Source organism: Trematomus bernacchii, unplaced genomic scaffold (genome assembly GCF_902827165.1).
Source record: "Trematomus bernacchii unplaced genomic scaffold, fTreBer1.1, whole genome shotgun sequence".
NCBI lineage: Eukaryota > Metazoa > Chordata > Actinopteri > Perciformes > Nototheniidae > Trematomus > Trematomus bernacchii.
Genome location: NW_022987973.1, coordinates 5,494,469 through 5,518,206, shown reverse-complemented (window position 1 = coordinate 5,518,206; position 23,738 = coordinate 5,494,469). Strand labels below are relative to the sequence as shown.

General features: G+C 40.5%; 2 protein-coding genes across 5 annotated transcripts in view; both read right to left on the bottom strand.

Annotated features, from left to right (window-relative positions):
* kiaa1549lb (KIAA1549-like b) overlaps positions 1-10,999 on the bottom strand; it is a 62,554-nt gene extending 51,555 nt beyond the window's left edge. The window contains exon 1 of the mRNA XM_034116882.1: positions 10,428-10,999. Within this exon, the coding sequence (XP_033972773.1) occupies positions 10,428-10,647 (220 nt within the window). The 5' untranslated portion in view covers positions 10,648-10,999. The remainder of the gene's footprint in view (positions 1-10,427) is intronic.
* Positions 11,000-12,057: 1,058 nt separating this feature from the next.
* hipk3b (homeodomain interacting protein kinase 3b) overlaps positions 12,058-23,738 on the bottom strand; it is a 41,468-nt gene continuing 29,787 nt past the window's right edge. Inside the window, exons 6-17 of one of the 4 annotated variants that reach the window (XM_034116879.1) lie at positions 23,222-23,406; positions 22,987-23,137; positions 21,448-21,571; positions 21,242-21,363; positions 20,908-21,032; positions 20,421-20,594; positions 20,026-20,331; positions 19,785-19,931; positions 19,410-19,672; positions 18,670-18,721; positions 17,631-17,770; positions 12,058-16,837 (exon numbers count right to left, since the gene is read on the bottom strand). In XM_034116879.1, coding sequence (XP_033972770.1) covers positions 16,326-16,837; positions 17,631-17,770; positions 18,670-18,721; positions 19,410-19,672; positions 19,785-19,931; positions 20,026-20,331; positions 20,421-20,594; positions 20,908-21,032; positions 21,242-21,363; positions 21,448-21,571; positions 22,987-23,137; positions 23,222-23,406 — 2,301 coding nt within the window. In that variant the 3' untranslated portion in view covers positions 12,058-16,325. Of the gene's footprint in view, positions 16,838-17,630; positions 17,771-18,669; positions 18,722-19,409; positions 19,673-19,784; positions 19,932-20,025; positions 20,332-20,411; positions 20,595-20,907; positions 21,033-21,241; positions 21,364-21,447; positions 21,572-22,986; positions 23,138-23,221; positions 23,407-23,738 lie in introns of all 4 variants that reach the window. The other 3 variants (XM_034116878.1, XM_034116880.1, XM_034116881.1) reach the window with 3 other exon arrangements.

Below are 23,738 nucleotides of genomic sequence, written 5' to 3'. Positions count from 1 at the left end.
ATGGGAACTATCAATATATTCTCTGCTTCAAGACATAAAGTACTAAACAAGAATATAAAGGGAACATGTTAGATTTAAAAAGAATTGGATTTTAAATAAGGGGTATGGGTATTCACAAGGACACAGGAGGAACAAAATTGCTTTTGGTAAATGATGAAGTAAACCTGCTAAGAAAAGTTTGGGGGCTGTGTGGCAGTCCAGTTAAGATTAAATGTTACGTTAGCTTCTAAAGTGAACTGGCAGCTATGATACATGTTAAAACACCAACACAGATTGTTTCATGAAAGCCAGCACACGACAACATCCCAATGCCTGGACAGATCAAGACTTTAGAATACACAACTGCCATATATTTCTCAGCATGGACCTGATCAACTCTACAAAAAGCAGGAATTCTATGACATTTGGTCCCCTGATCATGACAGAGAGTTTCAATAGGAAAAGGTGAAGGCAGGAAGCAGAACTAGACATGACACAAGAGGACAGTGACTACCAAAATAAAGCACGAAACAAACTACAAACACAACTGGGACCATGACAGATCAAATCTGTCAAATTTGAACTACTATCGCCAGCTATACTATAACTATATGCAGCTGGTCAAAACAGGCAATGAACCAGAGCTGCATTAGCCTGCATAGTCTCAACGGCTTTTAAAAGAAACAAATTCAGGCTGGTACTCATCAGAAGGATGCCCAAAAAATAAAATACACCCAAAGCGCCATTCCTTTTGAAGTGCAGGGTTAAAAAAGAGGAGGCATCACTTTTTTTGTATCAGAAGGTAATGGAAAGGAAAGGTAACTCTTCTAAGAGATATCTTGCCTCCAGCTAAGAAACCTCCTCTGTGCTTCCACATCAACACTTGGACTGAGTTTCAAAGTTCAAAACTATAATGGATTCAATATACTAGTCAATGATTTCTTTTCACTTTGTCAGGAAATGGAGCTCTCAGAGACTATTACTGAAAGTGCTTAATGCAGAGAACAGAGGATTTCTTTTTCTAAATAATAAAACCGTCTACTTCAAGGTACTTAACTGATTCTCCTGGACACTGTTCAAGATGTGGGCCGGCAAACAGTCGGAAGTGTCAGAGTTCAGATGAGGCCGTCTGTTAAAGGAATGTCTTCTAATACAGATTTTCTTTTGGCAGAAAGTCTGTTATTTCATACAACGCTTACAAGTGCTCATTTACATTTTGGATGAAGATTATACATCCACTCACAGTAGCACACTGTAGTGCTGCAGATAATATTAAGAGGATGGACGCCCCGAGGCAGCCACCTTTTCAGGAACAGCTTATCCAGCAAAGTAGCTTCCTTTGAGAAGGTTTCTTTCAAAATGAGAATTAGGACACATCAGAACATATCAAAATATGACCAATATCTAATCTGAGATATCAATGGTGTCATATTATTAAATGTCAATCGTATACGGTTTTCAAGTCTTTCCTTGAGGAAATTGGACATTTTTCCAATGCTTTCAGTTTTCCCTTTTTTTGTTTGCAATTTATATCATGTCCACTTGTAATCTCTTGTTAATCCTAAAAAAATAAATCAGAGAAAATGAAGACATCGAGCCGGGATTTTAAGCTTTTAGATATCAGGTTTTAAAAATATTTTAAACCTGTATGGAAAAATATTTTTAAATCCTGGTATAAAAAAATATTCTTTGCCAGTATCTTCCATTTGAATCTACCTAATTTCTACCATTGGCACACTCTCTACTTACAACACTACTTTTAGGATTGGATATTTTCTCTCATACTTCTAATTTAATCTTGTGCTACTCGCTATTCAAGCTATGACGACATTCAGTACGCACATCTTAATGGGGGCCATCCATGACTCCTAACAGCGTCCACTGTCAAGGACAGGGCTGTCTGATAGGTGACGATGTTATTACTGAGATGTATGTATGAGGCACCATGGTCTAACACTATGGACAACCAATTGACCTTCACATAACGTGACATTGAGTTAGAAACACCCTCAGTCACAGTCTAAATTACATTTCACTGATATTGTGCAATAAAACGTTTAATTTGGTTTACATGTCGAATGTAAAACAGAGACATTCATCGTGGTTATTTCAGTTTGAGATCTTATGCCTTACTATATTTGCAGTTTTAAATATATTGATGCAAAACACTTGTTATTTAGACCAATTGAACATCCAATTTAGGAGCTACATAATACATTTAAAAATCGAAGATGAAAAAGGGAATGCTTCCTCTCTGTAGCAGGTTACAAAGTGCAGGGAGTAGAATCTTTTGACACAAATAGCATTCACACATGCATACGCACTTGTGACGATAAACGAATAAGGTCTCCAAACTCTGAACCTTGCATAGACATTTAGGGAGGAGTTGGAGGATGTGTAAAGGCTTTGTTTGTGTGTATGCAAAAGGTTAGCTCTGTAGCAGCAGCAGAGCCACCCACACACTCAGATTATCCCAGTAATGAATTGGCCTGGGGGGGGGGGGGGGGGAGCAGCGCATCTGAATTGAAGACTTAAGGGGTTACTTCAGTGCACTAAAGTAAAGGCATAAATCAAACAAATGCTTCACAGTATGGATTTATCAATGTGCAGAAAAGTGAGTGCATTTTTTGTGTGTGTGTGTGTGTGTGTGAGTGTGTGTGTGTGTGTGTGTGTGTGAGTGATTAATGGATCTTCTCTGCTGAGCATCTTGCTGGTCACTGTGCAGAGGTTATAAAGAAGCTGGGCGGCCTTAATGCCCGTGTTGGTTTGCAGAGTGATGTAAAGCACTGAGGTCTTCACAGAGACTTGGCACGATCCTGGATTGCCAGAAAAAGGCATTCAATAGAGTGAAACTTATTCTGTGTGCTGATCTGGCGGCCATACTCTGCTTTAGGATGAATCGTGCACAGGTTGAAGGAGCTGACAGGATTGCATTGATTGAATTTGACTAAGAATCATTTCAGGTGACAAATGAACTGATTGACCCTCTGCAAACTACACACCTGCGCCAACCAACACAGTGAGGAAGAACCTGCTGCACAGCTGACTGACTCAGATGAGGATGACCATAATGATGTTGACCTAGGGGGGGGTAGCTTGTTGTGTCAGGAAAGGTAGATTGAATTGTCCTAAAAGTCCTCAAAATGAGCGGACACATTTTGAATGCAGCTGTTCATATACTCATAAACACAAACTATTTTAGATTGAGCAAACATCATGTAGAATAGTTTATTTAGACATCTGTTACGCACAGTGCACATGATTCGATCTCAACTAATAGTACTCTATTAAGCACTGTCAAAATATGCCATGCAGACTGCATCTATACTGGTACAAGATATTTTTCTTACATTTGTGCAATCATTTAAATTACCTCCAAATGTAATACTAGTTAAAGCACTCAAAACTGCCTGTACTACATTCTGTCAATATAAAATCATCGAAGTCCTAAGACAGCTTGATTACTGATGAATAAGATAGGGTTTAAAAACTGTTGATAATTTCCTGTAATGCTCTCCGAGTTCAGCTCGAGTACTCTTGATGCTTCACTGACACTGTCATCCACTCTAAACCTGCTTCACTAAAGCTAGAAATCACAGAGCGAGCCCCTGAATCTGTGATGTCACAGGGATTTAAAATCAAAAGCCTCTCTATAAAGACTGAGAAGGGAACAGAGATGTTTCAGAGACATAACATACTAAAAACAACCTCTCTGTGCCTGGGGCCGGGACACTCCATGTGCTGAGTAAGTTGTGAGCAACATCCAAGACTGACGCACTGATGTTGTTGGTTGTTATGAAAGGTATCTTTTCAAAAACGTTTGACATTTTACAATATTGAATATTTCTCTGCAATTGAAATATGGGTATATGGCAGGAAATTGTAATATCACATGTATACTGTAATGATGAAATAGATGGTAAAATTACTCCTCACACGTGACACAAAAACTCAACCTTTAATCATGGATTCTATTGTCAGTCACTAGAGGATGAATTATCCCAGCCTAGTCCAAATTCCTATACAATCCAATTAGAGCACACAAAAGAAGTACTTACATTTACATGACAATATAAAAAGTGCTTTGATAGTTGCGTTTATGAGAATTCTCACATTGAAAAATGGGGTCACAGATAACAATAGACCATTCATTGAACATTTTCTATATAAATGTTGACTGCATATAATGTGAAAAGTGGTTAAGATTATTAACTAACTCTGAAGCTCTACACAGCCTTTTACTCCTTATCTATTTTTGATTTGTTTTCAGTTTTAAAACAACAAATTAACTTTAGACAAATGCAAAGAATATGACATGCCTGTCAATGTAATCCCATATACTGTATGTTGAAAATATTGCCATACAGTACATGTAATCAAAGTTTATTATCTACAAAAACCTAATGTGGATGAAATCGTTATCGGACAGTTTTAATCATCGGCTGCTTCAACAAATATTTTCAACAAATTTGCAAGGATAAAGGTAAAGTACAATGCAAACAGTTTTTACTCCAGGAAATGTTTCTATCCTAAAAAGTCCTTCCTTAAAAAAGTCTGCATGTTTCGATTGCATTCTGACAATTTTAACGATTCATTTCCGAGCAATCTTTCTACACTGCAACGTCTTCTCCCCAGGTCAAATGTTCAATTTATGTTTCTACTGAAATTACTGATGTGAAACTTCTTGAAATCATTTGAAATGACCACAGTGGCTGAATGTATTTTTACCATCCAAACTGTAATTATAGTCGAGTTCTATCGTTCTTGAATTCGAACGGTCAAAATAGCTCTCACAAATGTCAATGTACAATGATTCAATCAAGAAACACACATGCTCAAAGTTCAACAGAAGACTAGATCAACTCAAAACAGAAGAAGAGCAAGCATTTTGACGGGACGTAGATCTGAAATGGTATTACATAAATTGGGTTTAACTAAAGTGAAGATGTGATTATACTGTCTTGTGGACATATGATCCAAGAAAGACAGAAATGACCCCATACGGGCTAATGGTGAGCAGCTAACTACTTTCCTAGCTGAAATTCCTCGATAAAATAAACCTTTTTTATTTATTTTTTGTTTCCAGCAGCTACTGTAGAAGCACTTGTTTTTTGCAAACAAGCTCATATGAACCCACTGTACGTCTAACCTGAAACTGCAAACAAAGTTAGCTTGTGGATAGCTAGCAGGCTACACACCAAGACACTTACCTTTTAAGGTAGTGCAACCAAATACAGAGTATATATAGCAAATTGGTTTTATGTACAGACAAAGGGAATAAATCACCAATATTGACTGAGTTGCTATAATACTGTTTCTGCTTGTAAGCCTATGTGTTGTCTAATTGTTTGTGTGCCAGGGTGCACGGTTTGCTAGCTTCTAAGAATGTAACATTTTAAAGGCTCAGTGTAATAAATGCCTTTGTATGTGTCAGTGATCTCACATTTCCTCCTCCAGTAGTTCAAAGGGATTAGCTAAATGCCACAGTCCGAAGAGGCGTCTGTGTAAAATGGCCAATTCTACAGCTACCCTAAGCATCTAGGTTTACAACAATAGTAGACGGAAAGTAAATATGATACAATGTCAGTGATACTATTAAATGTGACTGATGACCCCATCTGTGAAGAGGAACATCTTCCCCTATCTATCCATCCTTTTGTTTCACTCATTTCCTCACAACAAAGATCAAAATCCTGGTCTGATTCAGCCTCATTTACTTGTAATTTACATTAAATTCACTTCTCCCATGAAACTACAGAAAATATCTTCAGTCCTTCAAACAAAAGCTACCAGAGCCAAGGTGTGTGGTCTATATATTATAGAGCAGCATCATGTAAATTACACTTGGAAAACAATGTAAAAGACCAAAGATTGTTTTAAAGGCCCAACATAGTGCTTTTTGAGCCTGACCCAATGCTTAGTGTGAAAATATAAAAAGGGTAAGAAATAAAGAAAAAACTCTTATAACAACGCAAAATGTTTGCACCACTTGAGATTGATTAAGTATACCACACATGTTTCTCTAGAGGGAAGCCACTAGTAAATTGTGTAAAATATTAAGATCACAATGTATGCTAAGGTTGGTTTTCAGGTTTGCATGATATAGCTAAACGCACAAGTGGATTTAGACATAGCAATCTTACAAATTGTGACAATTACTGCCTTTTTTTGTCTTTTTTTACTTGGGTCAGCTTAATTTGAAAGAGTCCTTCATTCATCATACAAAACAAGTTGGTGTGAATTATGTGCCAGTCTTCAGTAACAGGGAGATGCTCTTTAGAATCTGACATTTCTAAATATCCCAGAGAATCCGGCATTTAATGTTGACTTGGTGCCGTGTGATGGGGTGTGATGAATGGTGGCCTTGTGAGGAGCAGTGTGGCGTCCCAATAAATCAGGCAGCCTGCTGTCCGTTCTCAAGCAGGAGCAGAGCCAAGGTTTTGTCAACCATCAACCTGCCCCAAAGAGCCAAAACACAGAGAGACTGACGGAAGTACAGAGAGGCGCAAAGGTACACAGAAATACTGGAGGGAAACACACACACACTAAACAGACATTATATTCCCTGATCGCACTGAACTATACAAGGGATAATACGAGGCAGATGGTCCAAGATACTAATAGAAGCCTGTTTGCCTGTCTATTCATCACATCTATATGTGTGTAGAAGTGCTGTTGTTTTCTGCAGTGAGGGACTGCATACCGTTTGCCTTTCTATAAGATCTGACAGAAACAAAGAGATCTGTGATTGAAATACAGCGGATGGATAACAATGAATGTTCTTTTACTCTTTTCCTGATTGTCAATACTAATATGTGTTTTAATTATATCAAAACACTCTGCCCTTTTAGCATTTTCATTTCAGGTACTCAAGTTCTTGCTTAATGTTGAATAGACCTCTCACAGTTTCTCTGTTAAAAACATCACCACAGCATGCTAAGAAAAACAGATGGAAGACTGTGAGTAAAATATAAACATTGCTTTTTTATCACTGGTTTTGTAAATTGACTTTTCAATTTGATGTCTGTTCACAAAGACAAATGTTTGCTTCATGACTGAGTGCAAATCAAACGAAGACTCAGCTGTAGCTCCACCTGAGGAGACACCATCTATCCATCGTGTGCACACACATGCACATACATCTTAAGCCCTCCTGACAAGCTTTACCCGCAACATAATTAACTGCTGCACGCTAAATCACTGCAATGAGGTGAAACGAGGGAAATAAACAGAGATATCGTGTCCCCTGTGTGGTCCTGCAAACCCAGAGCTCAGGGGGGCAGGTCATCAGATCAAGGGTGAGTCATGGTTACAGTTTTTAAAAACCAATTCCTGGAAGTCCTTTTAACATTAACCATCGTGACAGCCCTTAAAAGGCAAATCTAGACACAGGGGAAAAAACAGCAAGATACTGAACCACACAAAACAAGAAGGCAAACAGCAATGGCTGTGATGTGTAGCTCACCGTTCGATTGACGCACGTTAACAGCTATTTAAGGGCTAAAAGCCCCAGACTGAATTGCAAAGAGGAAATGGCTTTCAGTTTTACTGTGAAGTCTCTTTTCAATGAATTCCTAAGCAGAAAGTGATGACTGGCATCAGTTCAGGGATAGCTTCTCATACTGCGAAAGGTCTATGAGGTTAACCCCTGTCAAAACCAAGATGTCAGTACTCATAAGCAATGGGCAGGTTTGTGGTAGTAAGAGTAAACACAGCTGATGTCAGAAGACAGTTGTTTGATTGTGGAAAGACCAAAGATGGCTTTGCTTAGCTCTCTCTTCTGGGTGTCCCCCAGCTGCTGCTGAGCATCATTTCTCCAGCTGTGTTAATAAGAAAGCCACAAATGAGATAAGAAATCATCCAAGTTTGTTAAAAATCAATCTCACTGAATGAAAAGGCTTCATATAGGATCCCCACACTACATTATGCACTATGTTGAAGGGTTATGGAGGGGGAAAGGTTCATGTTGAACAGAAAATGTAGTTTCTATAGTAATCACATATTGTATTGGGTTCACACATTATGAGGAGGAAGCTGTGATTCAGGGTATTTAGCTGACAACTGGGGATTTATTCAGTAAACCATGACATTGAAATTCAAGCCAGGTGTTATAGTAATGAGATTGTGAAGAGATATAAAGGAGAAGGAATATAAACTTCAACTTCCAAATGTATAATTTATCACTTATGATTTATTGTCTAAGCTGGTAATCATATTGTTTGATTTTTTTAAGCCCGAAGCCACCCTGAAGTCCAATATGATGGATATCAAAAACAACCTGAAATGCAATCTTTCCCACCCAAAGGCATTTTGTGTTGTATGTTTAATATCGGAGAGAAGGCCTTCTGGTCATCACTATATTCATTGTCATTGCTGAGTATCAATCCAATACAACTGCCGTTTCTTTTCTAAATGTACTATGGCTCATTGCATAGAATCCAATGGAATCTAAGGTAAGGTAATATGAGGCCAGTTGTAGCTGTGGCACTAAAACAAATAATTAGTGGCCCGCTGTCACTGAATCAATGTATGGAGGAGACACATCATTTCACAATGGCGTGGAAAAATAAACAACCTTTGCGTATCGGTCACATCATGGCCGATATCTGATCCACTTAAGGGCAGTTTGTGTGCAGAAACTGCTGTAGTGCATCGGAATGGGTGCATCTAACTGAATAATGTTTCCCATTATAAATCCATATAGGAACCATGAAAGGGGGAGATTTTTGAATAAGCCAAAGCTTAAAAATAGCATTCTTATAATTACTGAGCTATATAGATTTTATTTCAAAGATGAGGCAGGGGTCCTTGTGTGCTCAGTTAAGAACTGGTGCTATACTAGATACACAAAAGAATACACATTGTGACGGGAGTAAATCCAGGATAATCCTTTGGAGTAAGGAGTACATCCTCCATTTTTCTAACATTACTAAGAGACAGCCTATTGTAAACACTCACCTCCTTAAAGTAGGTTTAAATAATATGCTGCCTTGCACAATACATTGCAATATATTAAAACGCAAGCCTTTAATCGTGACAGTCTAAATATTGTAATGCTAGATTTTTGCACAGCCCAACTGTCATTGTCAGTAGACCTCTTCTTATTTAAAACAAAACCCTACAGTCTAAGTGCACAGTTTTGTTTTCCGAGAATCTGAAGTAAGTGAATAACAAAAGTAGGCCACTGTAATGTCTCTTTAATCAACATAATGTAATGTATAGCTCAGGTGCTGCTGCTGCTGCTGGGCTTGTGTGTTTAAGAATGGATATGCTGACTGTGAGCAGGAGGAGGTGGATATGGGAGGAGGGAGGAGGAGACTGCTACTGTAGCAGTGCATCAGCAGAGGTGAGACTACAGCCACTAGATCAGTGTGCAGTCTGGAGGGAGGTGATGGAGCTACTGTTGGACATGCACACACTTATTTCTCGTTTTGTTCCGTTTCTAATACCAAAGCCATCTACATTGAGGGAATGTACAAAGATACATGTGGGGGAAAAGGGTAATGCAGCCAAATCAGTGCACATGCAGACTGTCTTTTGCAGTCAAGCTTTTCTTTAAGCATTCATGTTTGAAGGGAAGCTATGTCGGCCAACCTTACTCCAGCTGCCTCTCATGCCGCCAGAGACACACAGACCTCCAGTGGGCTACAGTATGTGTGTCATTAGTGCTGACCCAGATGCTCTGAAACACTGACTGCCCTGTGACTGCATTGCATTCCCATATAAAACTCCCTTTAGCTCATTACACACAATAGGAACACAAAGGCTAATAGCCTCTCTCATGGAAATGCAACCAATATGAAATGCCTATTACAGAACAAGGGGGCAGTGAAGTTGGGAGGAGAGACAAAGTTGGGGTTGAGAAAGCTCACAATGGGTCCAGCTGCAGAGGAGAAGCAGAGGTGTGTGCAGTGCAATTTGATGAGAGACAAAAGAGTTGTCTGGCGTCAGGTGGAAAGATTATTAGGCTACAGGGAGGTGTATTGCATACAAGCAAACCCTGCATGGACCAGATTCAGCACAATGTCTCACACAACATATTATGTCAGTGCGGTCAGTAGGGGGGATTAATCCTGAATAATAGCTGTTTGTTTGTTTGGATGTACTCCCTGACTGCGCAAATGTCAATGCAATAACAGCCTTCTCCATGTCATATAATCATAAGAGCAATGGTGTATGGACCTCTAGTTACATTTGTCTTTGTTAAAAATGATAAAGCAAGCTATCCAGCCATATGCATATTGCAGCCTCTATGTGGATGGTGCACCCGGCAGCAATACATGTGCAGATTACAAAACGCTGCCTGTGTGAAACAAAAGACCCATTTCCCTCCCAAACGTATACCTTAACTCGTCACAATAGATGTTTCTTGGAATATATGTGACAGAGGTGAATGCATCACGTCAGCCTGTGTTTTGTTGGAGCAGATAGCTCGGTGCTGTGCTTACCCTCTGCGGCCAAAGCGCACCGGACAAGAAGTGAAAGCATCCCCACAGATAGCAGACAGTTCGCAAGCATCCCCGCTGCTCCGGCTCGCCGCTCGGTCCTCGAACACGTCCTCTCTCCTCCGGCATTCCTCCTCCGCGGCGAGCTCCCACCGGGATCGGCTCCCCGGGCTTCCAATACTTCGGGATGACCTGTCCGCCCACTGCTCAAACCGGGAGCCATATCCAGTGGATAAGTTGCTGAAGTTTCGGTCGTAAATAATACATTGGATCAATCCTCGTGCGTGGACGGGAAACACATCGGTCCCGCGGTCTCGTGGTGGTGTCCAGGGCTGGAGGGGGCACTCGGAGATGAAGGGAAATTAAGAAACGCGCCCTATCGCTCCGCTGCGCTCGGTCCACCCATCATCACCGAGTGGCGCAGGGAGGCGCGCACACTTAGCCAAAGGTTTGACATTTAGCTGTTGTCGGTGAACTGACTCATACAGACCTGCTCCATACGGATAATATGACTGTGGCTGTGCTCCGGTGACGTTTAGCCCCACATTTAAAGGATATGGACGCTGCTTGGTCATTGATAAAGGCTAACACCCCCCTGGTCAAACTGAGCAAATTAGCCTCTCTGCTGTTAATTGTCGGGGGAAAGTCAAAGCGAGCAGCCTGCAGGACGACCTCTGCTGGGGGAATGAAGCCAGACACGACCCCGTGACCAACATGTCAGCTTGTAAAGTGGATTAATGTTCAAAACAGAGAATTTACCATTTTCCTTTCTTCCACAAATATTATGTAGCATGAGTACAATGTCCTAAGGGCTACAAAAAAAAGCTAGCTGAAAATTATGTAGGCTAGTCAAATAAACTGTAGGCTGTAGTACTGCCGTACCGCCACAAGATGGCAGCAGTAACCCAGATACTATAATATACTATACTACAAATTATATAAGCAAATAGAAAATCATGCAAAGCCCATTGATCTAGAGTACAACACAAACAACAGATGTTGTAGAGTGTAGGCTATTACCATATAAAATACAAAAAAACATTACATATATATATTTATACTGTTGGCATGTAATCCAGTCAACTGTGCTCGTACATACGAGTAATTTGAGATATAAATCGATTTAACGGCTATTTTGGATTATATTGCAAAATCTCCAACGGAAGATCGAGTTTTCTAAGGTATAATGAGCTTTGAAACTATTACATTTCCATTAATTATTTTGTCGAGCAAAAACACTAGCTCATTAAATCCATTATTTGATTGACATCATTTAGATGATCACTGAATCCTTAACAATATTTAATTGAACCATGCTAAATTAACCAATATTCCCAGGTTTCATCTTCTGCTTGTCTTATTTCATATCTGTAATAGCTGCCAGTACTGTCATTTCAAATGTAAGATGTGTTCATTATGTTTTTCTAATATTCTACAGACACATGGATTGGCCAATTAATCCTCAAATGTTGAACAATTTAAAATACAATAAACACCATGAAATAAACAATCGCCTGCCTTTGTTCTTGTTCAAATGAGTTTGAAAACCACTGCAGTAAGATGTGACAGAGTTACTAATCAGCACCAGAGAATCACCTTAATAAATACAATAATGGGGGGAAAAAAGTCAAAAAGAGCTGCATCAATAGATTTTTTTTAATTCAAAGTGAATCTTAACAATAATACACCATAAAGTCTTTTTTTGACACTCACCAAAAGAGTCACCTGGAAAACCCGCTTAATGTGACAAAGTAGAGAAGGCTTGGTCACACCTAAATCACTGAGAACTAGAGGAAACACTATCGCAAACTGTAAAGAGACATCACATCCATAGAGTTAGTTTTCCCAGTCCTCATACTGTAAATATTGCACAGTGCAATTGCTACATGGCAAACTAGTGTAGCACAAAATAAAAAAGCTAAATTAAACCAAAACAAAAATAAACAAAGCCACAAAAAAAATCTACAGGTATTAAAACAGTAACAGTTCAGATTTCATAATCAAGTCTATTCGATAAGCAATCTAAATAGATGATTCCATAACTTGCAGTGTGAATTAACTCTGAAATTGATACAGATGACCAGAAAAATAAGAGCTTGAGCAAAACAAATCTCATCAAATCAAAGAGTAACACAGTAGTACATTTAGACTAATACAGACCCTGAATTAACATCTCTAAAAGATTTGTTTACTGATATCAAAGTCATAACATTTGACAAATGACTGTTGAATCTGTTAAATTATACATGAGTCCTCAAAAAAAAAAACATATCCATAAATCCAAGGTGTCAATTGTGTGGAAAATTAAACAGTTTCAATATTTCTCTCCTTTTGCATCCATTCTTTTCTCTCACAAGTATGGGAGAGTTTATGCAGGCGCATTGCTGGTGAATACCTTTGGAGGAATCAACACACAGATTACATTTCACATGCTTATTATTGGGGAACTATTTCAAGCACTAATCTGCCAAGTTCATGCCTTGTCATCATAAGCTTTCTTTCCCAGATTCGATACTGGATAATGATCAGTAAAGCGTACAGGTAAGAAAAAAAGCTATCAAAATACATACAACCATATCGATGTCAGTGTTTAAATGTGGAGTATTACACTCATGACTGACTGTACAGAGAAACCACAATTATCTCCTTCACAGAGCAGATCCCACACAGAATAAACATCCAGAAAAGACTGGACATAAAGCACGCTCTCAGTGTTGTTAACTGTGCTCTGGTTACTCCCGCTCTGCCATAACTTGTACGATGGAAAAGCTGCTCTGAGCAGACAGTTTCGAGGCAGACAAAGTGAAGCAACGCAGGTGAGCATGCAAGCTAATGTAAAGCATGGAGATTATCTAAGAACACTTGGTGGTGCAATGACCGCACAATGTAAAGTATTGCATCTGCTTTTCAGCCAGAGTGACTATCCAAAGATCGTTGAGTGTCATTCAAAGTGTATGTGTGTTTTATCACAGAGAGGCTTTGGTGACGGCTATCTGAAACAAGAGGAGCGCCACAATCATGCACATGTCTACAAGCGGATCAGAGGATGTGGTTGTTGTTCCGTTTCTTACTCCTGGTTGCGTGGCCATTCAAACACTGTCTACTCTATATGGTAATGGTCTGAGTGGATTCTATGCTTTCCTCCTCATGTAAGAGGTGAGGAATCACCATCTTGAATTCTCACTTTCTGAAGCTCAAGGCACATACACAGTGCTGCTCACACCGTCTCAATTTCGGTAAGGAACACATAACAATGGCCACAGTTTCGCATTGACATACCATCATTTTGATATGAGACACTCATAAAGGGGAGAGCGATCCGAATACAAGGCAGTTTAGAATAGCAGAATAACAAAGTGTGAAACTGATATTCTAGCCAGATATAACATTGAACAGTTAAAACATTGCAATTGAAATTTCAAATCAATTAAACGAGTTGTAAAACATTATTTTCGAAACAGAAACATTGGGCTAAATTTATGTTTTGGACACAGTCTAATCACCCCAAAACCTTACAAGCCTTACTACCTGCATGAGTGCTAAGTGGTGAGTGTGTTTGTGGAAACATTACAGAAGCTTTTCAATGAACATAATGGATTTTTTTTTCTTCTGGCATCTCACAGTGCTCCTGTTGCACGCAAAAGAGTACTGGTAGTATACTGGTAGTATATATAAGCACAATGAAAAAGTTAAATCAATCCTGCAAGCTACAGCTTTAGATGTGTACAAAACGTCAATATGAAAACATACAAAAATTAAGTTACATAGATACATCATTTATATGCAGTGATGAGCCCGAAAGGTTAATAAGGATAAAATACTGATGCAAAACACACACCCCGAGAAACAACAAATGCAACTAATGTTCATCATCAGCAATACAGTAGTTACAATGACACTCCAAATATGAACGCAAAACACAAAAATCAAAACCACTTCTATTTCAGATAATTAGGGACCTATACAGAAATAGCAACGCTAGGTTTAAACTCAGAGAAATCACCTAATTTCACAGCTATCGAAGTGGCAATCATCATATAGCAGCTTATCTATGATACATTCAAGAAAGAAATGACACGACTTATTAATTGCCCAAAAAGCTAGACAAAACCTCTGCCGATTTTTTAAATACAATTTTTTGTTTTTTTGTTTTAATTTAAACCCATTCTACAACTACAGTATATTTGAGGTTTATGCAAACAGAATAGCTACCTTGCTCAGGAAGTGAATTACAGTCTTTGGTGCTGCACAAGCAACTTCATTTGAAAATAAAAGACAACAAAGAAACACACACATAACTAGTCAAATGAACAGATAAAATGCACACACAGCATATCTACATATATATATATAGACTGGTGCTACCATCATATATATGTATATATCCTCCCTGACGGAATGTATCAAATAAGCAGTCGACACCAAGAAGCCTCAAGCCATTAACAAATGGTATGATGTAAAGGGGAAAAGTTAACTTTGTCACACATGCATAAATGAGCGAATTGCACACAATTAACTCACACCTTATCAAGCATCTGTACTAAATAGTCTAGCTCTATAATATATGTCCATATATGTGTGTATATCGAATACTGCATGGTTTGCTCAGGCTTAGAAAATTCCATACCGTGAATTGATTTGCATTTCTTTCCTTACCTAATCAAAGCCATGCCCACCACACTTCTAAACATCTAATAAACAAAGTGAAAACACTCAAAATGAAAATACGAAGACGAAAAAAAGAAAACTAATCGACGACTATTTCGATTGTATTGCAGTTTCAAATAACAGTACAAATACTGTTTGTAATAATAGTTTCACTAAATAGAAAGTGATTATCAAATATTAAGCAATACTCAGTACTTGCACTTTGTACACTAGTTCATTTGAGGAAAAGGGAGAACGAAGAGAAAAACGGTTTTAATGAAACGGTAAGCATTCGCAAAAGCAAAGCATGCTGTTCTTCTTATAAGAACAGAGAAGTAACTCACTACACACCGAGATACACACCGACTCCAAAAGATAAGCACCGCTATCCGCGATACATCACATCCATGCAGGCTATGCATGGACATATACACGTGTGCATATATATATACTCACACATAGGATGCATCGACTGATTGGAATTTCAAGTGCTGCAGTCCAGTACATTAATAATCATGTATATAGTCATATATAAGTAGTAACATTAACAACCCCAAATATGTAAGGCACTATGGCTGGGGACAGTTATACAATGCAGCGAGTCTTGTGACACAAACAATAAGAGCAACGTCTATGCTTCTTTCCGTTTACATTTTTGCTCATGCAAGACCACATGCAGCGTGAGGAACAACCCTATATAAATCGGTTAATTGACTTGACATTGCTAACACCAAAAGACACCGAAAAGGTACAAATACTTCAAACGCAGTACAACATACACTGTGGACGACGTGTGCATCTGTGTCGATCTAGAGCTAGAGACTGGGATGGCTTTACAAATATGGATGTGTCTTGCACACGTAAGAAGGCAATATAGAAAAATAGCTGGGATCAGGGGTGCAAAGTCTAACTATTTAACACCACCCCAATTATTTTACCTGTTTTGAGGAGTATTCGTAGAAGATCCAATGCAAAGATATATATCAAATGTGCAAAACACATTAAGTGTGAGTTTACTACTCATTCATCCTTTCATTCGATCATTCATACATTGTTTCCTTCTTAATTTTTGCCCAAATCATCTCCACCATAGGAACTCTTTTCCTTTTTTTTTTGTTTAAAGCTTGAAGTTCAATTACACCCAAGTCTACATGTTTCAAAAAATAGCTTGCTCTCTTTGTGGTTGTGCCATGGTTTTGGAAATGAAAACCATGTTGTTTAAGATAACCCTCGCCCTCGCCCTCGCCCTCTCCCCTAGCCCTCGGGTGGTATAAAGGGTACCTGGGCAGCCCCGCTCACATGTAGGGGTACTGGTTGATTTTGGTGGGACTGAGGGGGAAACTGGCGTATGCGGGCGAGGCGATGTAGGAGTGCGGGGGGAAGAGAGGCTTGAATTGGCCCTGGGGGTGCAAGGTGGGGGAGGGCAGCAGTCGGGTGTTGATGCCCACAGTGACCTGATGCACGATGCCTGCCGGGTGGGAGATGCTGTAGGTGGGCTGCATGATGGGGCGGGAGGCTACAGGGGACGCCAGCAGGTGGGCCACGGGCGCAGCCGTGACCAGAGGGCCAGACGGGGGGTAAGACAGTAAGGTGGGCTGGGTGTGTGGGTGGCCCCCAAGGTGGGGGTGGGGCCCCGTATTGTGGTTTGGGCTGCTGTGGGACAGGGTGAATGTGTGCCCATGCATGGTGGGGGGGATATAGGCCTGTGGTCTCCGGTGGGCAAAGTTGCCATTCCATTCCTGGTGGCAGGAACCGAAATGCTGCACCTGAAGGAGAGAGCATCCGGCTGATCAGTATCACCATCTTTATCACTTACATTCCTTTTCCTTTCTTTAAGAGCCACTAGATGCTGCTGTCTGTCCACATTTGTATATCGTCTTTTATCAGTCGTTAACAATCCTCATACTGTTCAAACCATTACAGAGCTCTACTATTTAGTTGCTTTACTAGAAATGCATTAAATAAAGCAGTATTAGAATAAAATGCCCTCAGCCCCTAAACACAAACCCTTCTTATTCAACTAAATCTACTGTGGCAGATGAATCTAGTTCCACTTAGAGTATCAAGTGTGCTCTCAGACGCTGCTACGCTATCAAGAGCAAATATTTGCAATTCAAATGTGCTCTTTTATCACTTAATGTATAAAGTGAAGTCACAAGCACTTAAGTAATTGCATTGCAGGTACAGTTTGCCAACTTCTTTACTTCTTCACATTGCAGAAAAAAGGGGTAGATGCAGGATACAATGACTTGAATGAATTAAAAAGGTCTTTTCCACAAGCATCCACTAGCAGTTGTGTTTATTGGAACACCCTGTCCACAGCATTACCTCTGCCACTTATTAGCAAGTTATTCTTATGAAAATAAAATAAATCTTTAAAACACAAAAACAGTTTGGCCATACAGATGCTTATACAGTTTTTTCTACTCGTTGGGTTTTCCCAATGTCGGTCTACAGCCAACAACCCTCATCTATTAAGATGTGAAAAGTATAGGTTTACGTTCCTTTGTGTATATGCATGTGATTGTGTGATACATGTATGCGTGTGCATGTGCTGACCTGCCCAAAGCCTATAGGCTGCTGTTGCTGGGGCTGGAATGCAGGGGGGATCTTCTGCGGCCGGTTGAGGAGGGGAGTGGAGTGGAGATGCTGGCGCCCAGGGTGGCCTCGCCCTCTGGACTGGCATGACGACTCTAAGACTGAGGGCAGGAGGTCATGTGAAGAAGGACGTACAGAGAAAGAGATGACATGTGTTCATTCAGACAATTTGGTGTCCCACTATTTATATCACAGCGTAAATAAGGGCAGGCAAAAGGCAGAAAAGAAGCAACCAGGGGTTTGATCCAACTACAACTGCAGAAAAGTCAACGCTTGTGGCAGGAGGCTTTGCAGGCTTATCACTGATTTCAGCTGTGTTTGATCACATCCAAACCTTTAAAAATGGTGGCACCTGTCCTCTGAATATCATCTAGGTGATCATAAATAGATGTGTTTGTGGGGATCTGGGAGGAGTTGGTAACTAAGCTTGTTCATAGAGCTTATAGTGGGGTCAGACCATCAGCTATAAATACACCTGGTAGCACTAAAATAGCAAGCTGTGCCCTTTTATGTGGGGCTTTAGTTGCAATAGATTCATGGTTGGAGGGGGGGTTCCTTTGAAAGGAAAGGTGATCTGACTCTGTAGGATTTTATCAAATATTTATAGTTGAACCATCAACTTTAAAATACCTATAAACAGGCTTTAAAATGTATTCAGTTGCTGAGAGAAGTATAGGGGTGTCCACAGCTGTTAATGAAGCCTACATATAGCATGCGTAACGCCACTTTAACACCAGGAAGAAACATTCAAACATGTATTTGATCATGACAGCAGAAAACGTCTTCATGTTCTCTGCTTGACATCCAGATATTTATATCCGGGGCCTTTACCATTGTGGGGCAATTACGCATGTGTTATGTATCTTTAAAAAGTGCACATCCACACAGATACAGGGGCACTCAGAAACAGTCTGGAGCCAGACTAAGGCGTGATGACAGCAAACAAATATGCACTCCAGAGTTTAAAGCCCATACTTCAGGGCAGGTCACCCATAATCACCTGTGAGAACCTCTGCGGCCTACAAAGACAACGTAATCCCAGGCCATGTGACCTGTGGAGCAGACAGCAGCAGTGATGACTGACAGCTGGCATGACCTGCTCATGCACTTCCATGTCTTGTAAGGGGATAACACCATCAGACCGTAGTCCTGAGTGTATATCTGAAAAGGTGTCCAGTCACCTGCTATACCGATGTGATCATTTTGGTGTAGAGATAACCTGGGTCTAACACACTGGCCAGGGAGTCACTTCCACAAAACACACGTTGCCGCATGTAGGCCTGAAACCTAATGTACATTTTTAGGCAGCTCCATGTCAGAATAGATCAGTCTCGAACACTTCCTTATTAAACGATATAAAGCCGTGATCGTTTTTGCAATGATCGATGCATGTATAATATGTGTTTATAGCAGTGCATTTTTTTTAACAGAGTACATTTTATTAATGCATTTTTATTTTATTTAAGCTTAATCTTTTTTGAATTTGTTTATCTTTTTTTCAAATTCCAATTTAAAATGTAAGAACTAAGGGTTCACAGCTTTTTAAGCGGTATTACAATTCTATTATATTATAATCTCTTATATCAGTGGCATAAAATTGTCTTAAAATTACAAAAATATTGTTTATTGCAATTACTTACTACCAAAAAAGGTAGTTATCATGACAGGGCTAAGTCAGACTTAAATAAGGATCATAGTGAATGAAGTTGTGTTATGGATCCATCATATATCCAGTTGTACCTGTGTTGCCGTATGTTTCACTGACAGCAGGGTAGTAGTTGTTGTTGTTCTGCACTCTCATTGGAGGCACCACAACAGTACGAACTGCTGGCTTGCTGGGCTCTGTCACCGGGGCGATGCATGCCACACGGGGCTCGCAGTTCTGGTTGCTGTCGGCGATGAAGCGTCGCTGTGTGAAGGGACTGTTGCTATGGCCAGAGGCGTCTGATGTGGGCGAGCTGTCCACCGTGTCACAACCACTCTCCTGTTCGTCATCGGACATACTGCAACAAGGCAACCAATCACAAGGGAGGTTAGTGACATGTCGTTTGTAGGTGTGCAGCCATTAAACCAGTAAAAACATGTGTTTGTTTGAATGAGTTGCATTGACCGTACCTGTTTGGGTGTTTGCAGGGGGAGGTGCTGGACTGGGCTGAGACGGAGGAGCTGGTGCTGAGCGTGCTGTCAGGACTGCTGAGGGAACACACTCTCTCCATACTGACGGTGCTCTGACACGCCTCACAGTTTGCACTACCCTTACACCTGTGTGCAGACAGACACAATAATAAGTATAATACAACATTTCAGAAGCTAAATTAGAAATATTGTAAGAAGTAACATGATGGTCAGTACTCACTCCCCCATCGAGTGTCTTTGTGCGCTCTCGTCGTCGTCGCTGCTGATGCTGATGACACTAACAGTCGGGCTGGCGAGGTCAGAGATCACCATGGCCTGCCGCTGCTCCTGCGAAACCTCACAGTCTGGCTCCACTTTACAGAAGTTCCCCCCCGCCCGCCTGTCGGTCCTTTGCTCCTCTTCAGCAGTACGCCCTTCTGCCGGGCACCTCGCTTCTACCTGCTGCACATTCTTTGCTGTATCGGCCATCTTTGGGGACTGGCATGCTACATTTTGGACGTTCGTGTTTTGGGAGTAGTTGCTGCCCCTGTTAAAAAAACAAGCCAATTTAAGAGAGGAAGTAACCCTTTTAAGCGAATGAATGTGTGGTTTTTTTGCAAAACTCACATGTTGTACCTGTTCACACAGGGCTTGGCTCTCTTGTTGGCAGCTGGCTGTGGCCACACCACATGTGCAATGCCTATGTTGATTGGCTGGTGGTGGTGGGTGGACATGGTCATTTGGTTGGTTAAGAATGGCTGAGGGTGTGCAATCATGGAGCTGTAATGGTTACCATGGGGACGCAATTTCCTGCATTAAGGAAACAGAAAATTGCAAAAGCCTTTAGCCCCATTACCAACAAAATGATCTCAGTCAATGGTTCCAAGGGACATGTATGACTCATTGATCATTAATATTCAGGGGAGCAGACGTGCTGTCTCAGAGCAGTACTGCCATTCCCAAAGCTGCATATAGAAACTAGAGGTAGCGAAACTCTAAAGCATATTGCTTTAGATCATATTACATATTTTAATTATAAGGAACATATAGAGGGAGGAATATGGATAGTGCAAAAAAATGATATTGTGATGTAAACGAAGTTACAGACAAACAAATTGCTTACCCCCAGTCACCCAGTCTTTGTGAGCCCGCCAAAGAGTCGGATGCCAAAGTGGTTGGTGGGGGGGGCACTGATGTCACCTGCTGCCAAGTGGGCAGCAAGATCTGCTGTGCACGGCTGGGCCAGGCCTGTTGAAGTTAAAAGGAGCAAAGCATTAACATCAAGTACATTAAAAAGGCACCGTGTTTTTGGATCATTCTCAATTAACTTTAAATGATAAATAATTAATGTAACTACCATGTAACTACATTATCTACACGTAACAAAGCCATGCTGTTCCTTCCACTTAAGCCACTTTAGCTCCTTTACCATTATTCCATCCTTGCTACCCTCTTACCTGTGTGATGACTCCAGGTCTGATTTGTAGGGGCTGGATGGGGGGTGCTTGAGTGAATGGAGGCACAGAAGCCTCCATTCGAACAGAGTAGCCTGATGGTTTAGCTGTGTTGGTGGGGATACCTGCAGGAACAATGGAAAGGAAATGTAGTCTAACCACCACAGATAATAACAAACAAGTGTGAACTAAAGATATAAACCACCTACCTTGTATGGTTGGGGGACATAGAATCAGAGCCTGCTGAAATGAATCATTGCATCCAAACTGACCATTTCCGGTCTGCAGTGGTATCCCAGGGTGCATTACTGACGTGGCTGATGGGGCTAATCCCTAAAAAAGAAAAATGTTATATGACTGGGATGCTTTACAATGATCAACAATAGCATCAAAGAGCCAGTAGGTGGTGACATATCTGCCAAGTGTGACCTGCATATCAGCCTGACAGAGCCCAAGGGTCTGTCTTCTACTGAGAGAGCTTCATGGGTTGGTCAGTCAATTTTGTAAAACCCTGGCTTTTCAGGTGAAAAGTGGCTTACTTGGCAAACCTATGGTAGTTTAACATTGTCACCTCCAACACATGGCGGATATAGTACAGAGGAAGTAAAAAAAAAAAAAAAAAGGCATCCAAGACCCCTTTGCTTAAGTCCATGGTAAAATGGAGTCACTATGCTTTAAGGATTCCATCAAGCTAATATTGATCAATACTTTCATCTCATTAAAACACAGCTCTTTATCTGTAAATATTGCATATGATTGGATAGATTTGTGTATGAGCCCGCTCATAAACAGATTAACCACTTTATCCAGGATCACAAGGTTAGATTTTTTTTTTAAAGGTTGATAACTAAAAGGTCGCTAGGAAATGTTGAACATACTCCGAGACAGGCCTGAGGGCTGAACAAAGAACAGTTAAGCATGTGCCTCTGCCTCACTGCTCTCGTGCCTGGCTATAATCACATTTATTGAATAACGAGAACTAGGCCTATATTGTTCTGCCACAGCTCCTGCATGGAGCCCAACCCCCATACACATGATAGTAAACACAAAGCAGCCTTTCACAGGATAATACAAAAAAAGGCTCCACATTTCTTGTTGAATTCTCTTGAGGAAGATAAGAGGAAACATTTACTGCTCCATGGAAACATTATAGCCGAACACTTTTATAGTGAAAAGAATTAGACCAGTTTTTTTGTCATCAGCTTTTGATTCTAGGAATGAAGGAGCTGTCTAATAGTATCCGTATGTCTGTACTGATGAAACACATGCAGTCACCAGTATTCTGTCACAATTGGTCATCTTTCCAAGTATCATCTTCTCAATAGGCCTCGTTTTACATTATTGAAATGCAATGCCAAAAAGAGGGTCAGCTCCTGTTTTTCATCAGCAACAACAGTGATTTTCACCGTTGCCATGACCTCAGAAACATGACGTGATTTTGTTGCCATGACAGCACTGCTAGGACGCAATAAGATGGGTGAGTCGGCATACACGCAAGCAATAAAGGCGAGGAAATTGTCTACATGATCAGTCTTCACAGGAGCAGATGAACAGAACAACACATTGCATGTCGTCAGTGACCCACACCATCTGTCTATATATAATCTAGTGATTGTAAAACGTGTTAAAACAATGTATAATCAGTGTAATATATGTAATGCTTTTATTCCCTGTAGTAAGTGTAATAACACCGCCAACACACATCAAATGAAACGGCAGATTGTAATTAGACAACATCCTGGACTTACTTGAGTGTGAATATTGCTGAATGGGTGGTTGACAGAGGCAGCAGCGGTTGTGGTCACAGGTCTGATGAAAGGAACTTTATTTCTGTTGACCGCCTCATATGCACTGGGGCGAGTCCAGCAAACATCCATGATGTGGAAACATGACTTCACACTACAGAAAGACAGAGGGACTTCGAGTTAGGTAGGAAGGTCAAAATGACACCATGTCCCAAAATCTGAGGCTTATTGGACTTACTGGTTGCTATGGGGAAAGTCGAGCAGGTGTTGCATTGTCACAAAGGGTTGGCTGAGAGCCTCAGCGGGGGAGATCCTCTCTTCTGCATCGATCAACAACATCTTCTTCAGCAGGCCCACAAACTCCCTACGGTCTGCCTTCTCCACCAACAAGTCACTACCTTCCAGATTCATCACCAAGTTCACCTGGAAAACATTTTACTGTTAAAACTGTTGGCTAGAATCACTGTTCTTAAACAGAATAACATACTCAAAGAAAAAGAGGTAAGGTCAAATGTAAAATGGCACTGTGTAGGATGTATCAGTGATTGTTTTGATATGAAACCCATGTTTCAGAATGACAAACAATTTGCCATGAACATGAATTCTCAAGAATCTCCTCTGACTTACGAAATAACCGACCTAAACGAGCATTGATGGTCGACTGGGGAATTTCCATGTGCTGTGTTTTTACAGAGACTAGTAAGTGAAACCTGAACATTCATTTTACATTTGGGTTTAGCATTTATCTGAAGGGA